This window comes from Papaver somniferum, chromosome 5 (assembly GCF_003573695.1).
Source record: "Papaver somniferum cultivar HN1 chromosome 5, ASM357369v1, whole genome shotgun sequence".
In the NCBI taxonomy this organism is placed as follows: Eukaryota; Viridiplantae; Streptophyta; class Magnoliopsida; order Ranunculales; family Papaveraceae; genus Papaver; species Papaver somniferum.
In genome coordinates, this window is record NC_039362.1 from 177,362,217 (window position 1) to 177,372,970 (window position 10,754).

Sequence of the window (10,754 nt, forward strand, 5' to 3'; positions counted from 1 at the left end):
TCCAAAGTCAGAAGTTAATTTGGGTGTCAAATTTCAAAATGATTTATAGAAGTCGAAAAGTTAACTTTTTGTGAAGCAAACTAGTTTTGCTTCTGACTTCTACTTATGGAGAAGCAGAAGCACTTCTGCTTCTGGTATCCAAACGCGCTACTAGGATTTCCATATTCCAAGATCTGAGAAGCGGGATGAGGATAAGATACATCAAAAAAACGAAGCAGAAACACTTCTGTTTCTCGTACCCAAACGCTATTAGGATTTCCTTTTTCCAGGATCTGAGAAGCAGGATGAGGATGAGGATAAGATCCATAAAAAATAAAAATGAAGCAAATTTGTACTAATCAGAATGGATTTCCCGATGGTTCCACAAAAGATAATGGGTTAAATCAAGTTTTTTCGGAACAAAATTGCAAATATTTTGAAAAGGTGAAGTAAAATTGAATTGAGATGTAGAATTAGTTTGAGCTGAAGAATTTAGATTCTCCAGATGTTTAAATGCATTGATTAATTTAGCAATAAGAGATGAGTTATCAATCACTGAAGAAAAAATTGCAGAAGAAATGATGAATTGTTGTCGAAGATTTATGCTGAATTTTAAGTTTGATGTTTTTGGTATTCAGAGATAAAATTAAAAAAAAGTTGTAAGTAAGAGCGGAAGAAAATTTTGGAAATATGATACCATGGAGGAACAAATCAAAGAGTTTTATTAAGTGTGTGAAATGTTATAGGACATAGCCGGACATTCACTATTTGTAGAGATGGTGAAAGGATATAGATAAAAAAAAATAGACACTCAATTAACACTGAGCTTACACTGAATATGACTATAGCTAACAGCAAGAAGTTACCCAAGGAACCCCTATTTTTTTTAGACCGAAAATGGCAAAATATATTAAAAAGAGAAACAGTCACAATATGTGACTAGAGTCTAGAATTACATGAATGTATCAAAAAATAGCTTCCCAATTACAAAGAAACCCCTATCTTTATTATTGCCTTTTGTTTTCCTTTTGAAACATATCTTACTATTTCGAGTGGAATCTGATGCAAGCGTTAATCCGTTTCCATTAAGAAACAAAAATTATGTAAGTTCTCTCCCCATCGATTCATCTTATGGCGGGGTGATGAATGATGATGCACTTCAAGTTAAAAGTGCAAAACAGAACTCTGTCAAATGCCTACATATATGTGTAAGTGTAAGCAATAACATGCCATTCTTCTGTCCATTGTTTTGTATTTATTCGAAAAGGCATTTGCGATAAGATGTACCCAGAATTAAAATTCATTTCTTCAAAGATTTCTTTTTATAAGCAATATACAATAAAGTTGTACGAAGGAACGGAGCCATGTACGTATGAGTCGAAAGTCAATTCTGAACCCTAAACCACGAATACGATCATTTTCTTCCTTACCTTTGTTTACAACAGTGCCAACTTGCAAGTGCCAAGATGTGACAATTTTTTTGCTTGTGGTTGTGGGGATGATCGTAGTCTATTTGTTCTAAACAGTCTACAAAAAGGGACATATATATGGATAGACAATTGCAACAATGGCGATATGATGATATGATTGGTCTCTCTTAGACTCTTAGTTGAGTCACAAAATTTTATATTTAGTATTCAGGAACAAAATTGATTAGTGACAAGACTATTTGTTTGGATAAGTTCCTTTCGTTTTCTTTTTTTTGCTTTCGGTTGTATTCGTTGGATCGATTGAGATATTGTATTCATTATTTCCTTACTTTGTTTTTGACCCACAAAAATAATTTTTTATGGATATGATTCAAGCCTCTTGTATCGAATATATTAAATGTGAAAATAAAATATGGTGATCCTAATGTAAAAAAAATGTCAAATATATAATACCATTATTAGAGCTATAATAATTTATAGCGATAACTTCATGTGCTTAAAACTTAGATGCAAAGACACCTGTATAACAACCATGCATAATCGCTATTCAATTGGTTGACTGGGGCATCCATCGGAAAGATACCATCACCGGATTTTGCCACTCTACTGTATTAATATTTGTCAAACTTTTTATATTTAAAAAAAACAACCATAAGAAAGATTGGAAAGATTGATACTTAGGTAAGAGTTTAATCTTCATCATTTCTATCCATATTTATCTCATTGAGAACCACACACAAGGCAACAATGAATGCATAATCAACGTTCGGGTACACAGTGATTGAGTAGGTGTCCTGGTCCAGAACAATACTTTGGACAGTGTGTTTCTTGCGCATCTACAACAACATTGTCAACAGATTATTACTAGTATCATTATAAAGAATCATGCGAAAATCTATATATAAATTAACAATGAATTAGGATAATAACATAAAAACTAAAACAGGATCCCTACAAAATCTACAAATAATAAATGGAAATTACCTGAGCAATGATGTTGTTAGAATCTCCAGCATAGATGGCACAAGATCTCTCAAAAAAGCTTCCTTTGATCTTAAAATCACAGACATTTTCAGATGTGTTTGATGCTAAGAAAACATGCAAACTTGTCTTGAGCTGCAAAAGCTTAGATTTCTTCACACTGAACAACAAATCCTTTGAATCTGAGCTGTCTCCTCTATATACTTGCCATCTCCTATGGCAAGTCACTATCTGAAAGAAAATTAAATAATATGATCAATTACCCTAATTTACTGATATTTTAGTTAAAATACCATCAATATTGATAAATCTACCTTCATCACAATGAATAATTACCTTCTGCTTCAAAAAAAAAAAAAAAAGAAAAAAAATGAATAATTACCTTCTGCTGTAGAGATACAAGAGGAACACCGGCAGCATCGACAAGGACACGGCGGTCTCGAATGCTAAGAAGCTTACCTTTAACTTTAAAGATAATATTGCCATTGATATCGAAAACACCAAAATTACCTTCACCAATACTTAGAAGTTTCTTTGATATGGTAAGATCTACTGGATATGGTGCACAGAAATGAGGCGCAATCACAACGATCTGATTCCCCGGTGTTGCTCCGTCGCTAGCTAATGGTGGTGGTGGTTGATACATCTTTAGACTTGTTGAATTTTATGAATTTGGATTTTGTAAAACTGATGACTGATGTTAATTAGTAGTTTTAATAGATAGATTTTTATTCTTATATATAGAGAGAAATGCTTTGAGGGAAAGAACAGAGGAAAGTGGGTCTCTGGTAGGTCGGCGTGTATGGACCGCGTATATTAAAGATCTATTACGCGTGGACGTCCGATAATGCTACATGTCACGTCCTTCCCTTAGACAAGAAGTAAACAGGTTTTTGGTTGACAATTCGTTGCTTGTGTCCTGACTTTTGGTTACTAACAGCACTCACTAAGCTGAGCTTAGAAAATTTGAAAGCCCAACTACAAAATGTTCCAAACTCAAAACTATTTTCCTGATTGGGCTTAAACTCTAATACCTGAATTTTGAATTGTGAAAACTACAGTGAGACCCATTCTTACAGATTTTTCCACCGAGAAACCCACGGACAAAAAACTTCAGGCGCGCCCCATTTTTGGGGAAAAAATTATTCCCAAACCCAAAATTTGTAAAATTTGGTTTCTTCGTATTTTTACTTCTTCTTCACGCGAATTTCTTCTTCAATTCTTTTTCTTTTCTTTTGGGAAAATCAAGATGACATTGAAGGGGTTTCAGTGATGATTTTTCGATCAGAGATGAATGATTGTTGCTATCACTGAATGGAGTGATCTGAGAGATTAACAAGAAGTTGGATAATGGGTTCTGTGAATGGTTATCGATTTGTGAAGGGGTATGACGAATTGAAGAATTATGTCACATATTTGAAGAACAAGATGAATTAGCAAATTGAGATGAGATTGAAGGGGTTTCGGTGATGATTTGTCGATCAGAGATGGATGATTGCTGCTATCAATGAATGGAGTGATCTGACAAATTAGCAGGAAGTTGGATAATGGGTTCTGCAAATGGTTATCAATCTGTGAAGGGGTATGACGAATTGAAGAATTAGGTCACATATTTGAAGAACAAGATGAATTAAAAGCATGTGTTTCCCTCAGATTCGAATGGTGAAGATGCAGTTGCAGTCTCAGTTGGTGTTAGTATGCAGTAATGGTGAGATAATGATGTTGTTGATGTGTACAGAGAGAAGATTCAGGTGAAGAAGGAATTGGTTACTCAGAGATATTGAAAATTACAGGGTCTGTGTGGTTGAATCTGGTGATGTATGAATGAGCTGTTCTTAAGTCAAGAGTTGTTGCAGTTCTAAAAGCTGATATTGCGGGTGAACATGATGATATGGAGGTACTGGTGGGTATATGAGGCTGTTGCCGTTGGTTTGGTTTATCATGAAGCTTTAGGTAACTGAAGTTGTCATGCGAAGAGAAGCTGGTGTTGTGGTTGAATTCAGAGTTGGTGTTATTGGTTTTAGATGCAGTAAGTTAGCTAGAGAACATGAAGTTCAATTGGAATTTCAGGTGGTGTTGAAATTGCAGTTCTGGTGGAGTTGTGTGCGAGTATGAAGGTTGCGTGAGGGAAGGTTGCTGTTGTTATGATGAGGAGCGTCTTATTCAGTGCACCATCATCCGTTTTCAATTTAATGCTGGAAGATGTTGGGAAGGAAGTTGAGATGCTTTTAACAGTGGTTGGAGATCGAGAAAAAGTTGTGATGCAGGTGTTATGCATCTAAAAAAATTTGTTGCATAACACGTAATGCAGCTATTATTGTAGGTGGATGACAAGTTATGCAACCTTTTTTTTTTTGCATAACCTGTTATGCAGTACAGAGAATGGTTGCATAACACGTTATGCAACTACTTTTTGTTCGTATTGGAACCGACAAAAAAAAAGGCTGCATAACACGTTATGCACCTATAATAATATCTGCATAACATGTTATGCGGTCGAGAAAATGGATGCATAACCTGTTATGCATCCGAAAATATGACTGTAAAATGCGTTATGCATCGAGAAAATTGTTTCACAATCTTTTATGCATCGAGAAAATAGATGCATAACCAGATATGCATCCGTAAATATGGATGCATACTGCATTATGCATCAATTTTTTTTTATGGACGCACTAAAATCAACCAAAACAATGGTTACATAACTTGTTATAGATGCATAACTTTTTTATCCAAATGCATAATTTGTTATGCAGTGGAGAAAATGGTTGCATAATTCGTTATGCGTCTGTAGAATGTGTTATGCATCTTTTTTGGTGGCTGCATAATGGTTATGTATCAAGTTTTCAAAAATTTTGCCTAAAATGATGATCGCCTCCTATTTTTTCGTGAAAAACAAAAATTTGATATTCTTGTTTGTACTCGTTGCGTAGCTCTCTTAAAAAGATTTCCAACGATAATTTTTAAAATTCCAAGGCGCGGATTTTTAGATATGTTATATCCATGTTGTTTTACCAATTATACCCTTGATGCATAACCTGTCATGCAGATGCATAATTCGTCACGCATACATTTTTAATAATTTCATATAATTATGGGTATCACGGTACCCAAAATTAATTGTGGGCTTGACAATGAGAATATTTTTTTTTGGGTCTCCCACTAATTTCCTTTTTGAATTAGATTACAGACTTGTATCATGTTTGTTTACTACCGACTCATCTGAGTCGTCTGATCGGACTAAAATCACCTGACTAGAGTCAGAATTCTTAAAACTAATATATGGTACGCACATTCCAAATTTAGTTTAGGTTTCTTGATCAAAAGACTTTCCAAATATTGTAAGAGGTCGTGTCTTATACTCTTATGTGCACCCCTAATATTGATAACAAATCATCTCATTGAGGGATGTTCAAGGTTAAACGCTGCCCCAAGTAAAGTTATGAGTGCCTTGATAAAAATAGCACAACTATACATATCAGAATGGGACTGCAAGTTCAAGTTTCACATCACCATGGCAGCTTCAGAGCATAATTTTTAACTCTAAAGTCTGGATAAATTTTGTTTTACTCGTAAGTTGTTGTTTGAGAATTTTTGATCTTGAAGCACTACAACTAACTAGACCAAATTAATTGAATCGAGGATCAAGATTTATGTACCGAAGCAAAGTCACTGGTGCTTTCTTGGCTAACAACAACAACAACTAAGATTCACATCCTTTTGTAAGCTAAAGTTACTGCTATCCTACCACAGAGCAAGAAGCTACCTAGTTAGGCTTATTCCTATGCATATGGTAAACACCAGATTTTGCCATATATGCACCCACCATGGGTATGTCAAAGTGCCAAACGTATGCGTCAATTATAACATATAGGCACATACGATGGAGTTTCTAGCGACCTATAGAGTGTCCATCGCTAGATGGTCATAATATCGCTTGATGGTCATTCCAGCGCCAGCGCTAGTTATTACATCCCTCGCTGACTTGATCATCACTCATCAGTTCCTCATTCAAAGACTACTATTCTCTCCCTATAAATACCCATTTCAACTCACACCATCTTAACTTCGAATTCATTTCACTATGCCCTAGTGCTCGCATAACCGATGTTGATTTCTTCGAGAATAAGATGTTTCTCTAATTTGATGTTAGGTTTCGGTTGAAAGCGATAAAGATTTCAATCTAGAGACTTTTAATTTATTGGACACTGGGTTTCAAAGGTTTATGACGTTAGTTCACGTAAATTGAAGAAAAACAAATGAGTGTCTTCAAAATCATTGTTGTTTCATCAATAACGATGTGAGGAAGTATCAGGAAATTATGTGGTAGATAAAAGGGGATAACCCTGAATTCCTAACTGAAAAACTAAAAATTAGAGCTCATACCAAATTTGTCGAAGACAATAGAAGATGGTTTAGTCACGAAAAATGTTATGAACTCTACAAGGTTCACGTGCAGGGATTCAATTTATAAATATTGCGTTATGCAATAAAAGTTAATTTTTAATGAAATGTAAAATTAGTTTCTATTTGAGTATTATCTAAAAGATAATTTCGATTAATTTAAATAAAAAGATTACATTTTAAATATTTAAACTAAATTACGTCCACAAACTACTCATTTCTTTGGCCATTACCTTCCTGACCAAAGACCCAATTGCCTGCGTTTTCTGTATCAAGAGTGATGTTCAACATATCAGTTAGCGAGCCGGTTTAATACTCACTTGGTGGTTGAGTCTCATCAGAATCATCATAACCTGGATAATTAATGGGTCCAGGGCACATGGGAACATGATAAAAATCTTGAAATACGTGTTGTTGATATGATGGAGGAGCTTGCTGAAATGGTTGAAATGCTGATGAGCTTGAGGAAATTGGGGTAAACAGATTCGATTGCATAATTGCTTCTATATTCACACCACCACCAGGAGTCATTGTGTCATCTAGGCATTTGTCTAAACAAACATGCAGGAGTTGTATCCATGCCAACGTTTTCATCACCTTTACGTTCTACTTGAGTATCTAACACTAGGTTTAGAGTAAAACTTTCTGGTACCTCATGCATAGAACGACGTCTCAAACTTCTTTCACTTCCACGAATTTGGTGCCTGGGACTCATGCCTCTACCACTAGGACTCATGTCTCTAATATTAGGACTCAAATGAGTCATTCCTCTACCACTGAGACTCATTCCACTGATACTAGGACTCACGTCTCTACTACTACCTGAACCATCATTACCGGCAAACCCTTGACTCATGCCAAACATCATTCTTTCCCTCATTTTTTGCAACTCATTCAAGTGAAATTGTTGAAATCCATCTAATAGAGCATGATAATCGTTCAACTGGGTATCATATTGCTCCGGTGTAGCATTGACCCCCCCCCCCCCACCCACATATGGATAAGTCCGATCAAGTGCACTGAAAACAATTGGATAAGTAAGATTCTCTCAAGATGTGGTGGTACAGTCTGTACATCCCAAGAAAATGGTGGCATAGTTGACGATGAACCCGCTTGAGAAGGATATGCAAATGCGTCTCCTGTGTCTAGTAGAGGTAGGGAAGGAAGAAATTCATCACCGAGTGGCATCCTACCTAAAGTTGGAAAATCCATCTGACCCAAACTTTGGGGTTGCATAGAAATATTGGGCTTGAAAATAGTGTTAAACTAAAATAGGTATTCATTTTTTTCCATTGGCTCCTGGATCAATTCATCAGCTTCTTGCCAATGATGACCTTCCCTTATCAATTTCAAGTAGTCGTCTTCAGAAACCTCTGAACTTGGATAGCGGCTGACGGTTATCACTGATCGTCTTTGTAAATGAAGATGTCTTTGACCATAATACCAAATACGTATAACACGATCCTTTTAAGGCTTAGCTGTACCATTCTCTGAGATTGTTCTTCTTCGAACTCAGGGATTGCTTCATACGGATGGGAGACAAGATTAAGGCTTGTTCTACACAACTTTTGAATCTTATAAACACTAGCAGTATGTTGGCCATCTTCAATCTGTTCTGGTTGCCAATTCTCGGAATAGTACATCAGTATGACCGAAAAAACTTTAGTGTGAATTTTAAGAGAAGGTTTCGAAACACGGAAATATGTATACCACCAATACTGAAAATAATAACATTATTGGTTAGTAAATTTTTCATGTACAAAATAACAAAAAAATTATGTGAAAAATATTGGTTCTTACCTCCAACAATCCCTAAAAGTATCTGTGACACACGTCGAGCAATTACCGAGGGATATGTAAATCTCTGATAAAATTGTTGACCCCAATCATATGTTAGTGATTGCTCTAAATCTTCTAAAGCTTCGAGAAAACCAATTAACAACACTGAGCTAGCATTTGGAAATAAACATTGACCTAGTGTCCATAACACAAACACATGTTCGAGCTCCTCAGAATGTTCATGGAACAAATATACATTATTTATTTTCTCATTTATTTTCGTAGCATAACGTTTAAAAAAAAGATTCAACCCAGCCACTTTTAATCCATTTGCTTTTATTTATCTGTATGTATCATTTCTTTCTACATCATTTGAGTATAATGGAAGTCTTTCTTTCCATCTATTTTCTGATAGCCAATCTAGTGCGTTAAATGGAAGTAAGTTTCCAGCACTTGGAATTCCCATTGACATATACAAATCTATCGGTGTAACTCCTATTAACAACATTTATTTATAATTAGAGTTTCTTGAATTTTATAAAACAAAATACATAATCTAAAAATTTAATTACTAGAATAAAAACTGACTTAGCGCATTCAAAGTCTTTGAAAAAGAACGTGTTTGTAGTTTTCCACCATCGTTCTAATATAACTTGAACTCCTTGAGTCCCGTAGTTTCTAGGTTGTATATGATATAAATGTCGCCAAGAATATCTTCGGACCCTCTCTTGAACAAAAAGGGGAAGTAACTGAAAAATCATACAGAACTCAGACCATCCACCTCTTAGATTAACTGAATTAACTCACTCCGGATGCTCAGATATGTGATTAGAGAACACACTATCACCGGCTACTTGTCTAACATTTTGAAACTCATATTCTTTATCCACAACAAAAATTAATCCACTGACTGGGGTACTAGTAGATCCTTTGACTTTTCTTTTTCTTTTTCTTTTCTCAGTCACTATATTCTTTTAGGAAGTAAAACGAAAGATAATTTTCTTAGCGAATAGAATCGAAGAGTAGAGAATAGCTGAGAAGGGAAAAGGAGGTAAAGTGTGAAGAATAGATAAGAAGGTGCGGTATTTATAGGCGTTAGAAAGTCGAACGTTGGCGATATTAATCATGACGCTAGAATAAATATCGAGCGATATCGATTATAGCGCCAGCGATAAAATAAATATCGAGCGATATCGATTATAACGCCAGCGATAAATTCTTTATTGCTGGCGTTAAATTCAGTATCAATCGCTAGAAACTCGGTCACTCCGTGATTTTCCCATAGTGACACAACTTGTTTGCCATGCCGCCCGATATGCCAAACATGTTTTTTTTTGGCATGTGCATAAGAATAGGCCTTAGGGCAGTTCCTATGGGAATGAACAAAAAAAATAATTTTTTCAGCCAGGTGGATGATCAAACCCATTTTCCCACTGTGGTGAAACTCAATTGGCGGGAAAAGATTAGGCGCGCCCTCAAACAATTCACTCCCAATGCTACTTTTCACTCATTAAGCTAACCCCTATGGGCTAGATTGAAGTGCTAGATTGGCCAAAAGTGTTGCAAATCAAGAAAAAAGTGTTGGAAAAAAGTTAACAGTGATAGTTGATAGTTCTCTCACCTAGCAAGTGAAACGCTGAACCGTTCGGCGCTCAGAAAGTGACATAAACGCCGAACCATTCAGCGCTAGGAGAAAATTTTATGATCTAACGACTGAGATTTAAAGCGCCGAACCGTTCAGCACTGAGCGCCGAACGATTCGGCGTTATATGGTGGTCCCGCTGCTAATCTAGCTGCTAGATTAGCCATTCCATAGGACTTAGGAGGTTGTCCATGCTGACGTGGATGACCAATCTAGCAGCTAGATATCTAGCCCATAGGATTAAGCCTTGGTAGTACTACCTTTCATTTCCCGCCCATTAATTTTAGTATAATAATAATGAAAGTTATAAAAGGTATAAAAATTTTAAGACTTATATAATATAATAATATGTTATAGAATATAAAAAGGAAATGTATGAAAGTTAAGCTAAAGTTTTGCATGTGAGCTGTAGTAAAAGAAATCTCGGAAAATGGAATTGTGCTGGGTGGTTGTGGCATCAACGCGGGAGTTTGAAGTTTCAACGTCAGAGATTTTACATAGCTCGCCCGGTCTTTCATCAAAAGTGTGCCATATTATCC

The 10,754-nt window shown here is 35.7% G+C and overlaps 1 protein-coding gene across 1 annotated transcript; it reads right to left on the reverse strand.

The window, feature by feature from the left end:
• Positions 1–1,825: 1,825 nt before the first annotated feature.
• Positions 1,826–3,158, reverse strand: LOC113283777 (protein LURP-one-related 15-like). Its single transcript, XM_026533142.1, has 3 exons — positions 2,773–3,158; positions 2,394–2,621; positions 1,826–2,245 (listed from the first exon to the last, which is right to left on the reverse strand). The coding sequence occupies exons 1-3, from the start codon at positions 3,034–3,036 to the stop codon at positions 2,099–2,101; spliced, it is 639 nt and encodes a 212-aa protein (XP_026388927.1). The 5' UTR covers positions 3,037–3,158; the 3' UTR covers positions 1,826–2,098.
• Between the last annotated feature and the right edge of the window lie 7,596 nt (positions 3,159–10,754).

Coding starts and splice junctions, on each gene's coding strand:
- LOC113283777 (XM_026533142.1), bottom strand. CDS start 3,036: ATGTATCAACCACCACCACCATTAGCTAGCGACGGAGCAACACCGGGG. Junction 2,622..2,772: donor TTGTATCTCTACAGCAGAAG/GTAATTATTCAT, acceptor ATTTTCTTTCAG/ATAGTGACTTGCCATAGGAG. Junction 2,246..2,393: donor CTAACAACATCATTGCTCAG/GTAATTTCCATT, acceptor ATGTTGTTGTAG/ATGCGCAAGAAACACACTGT.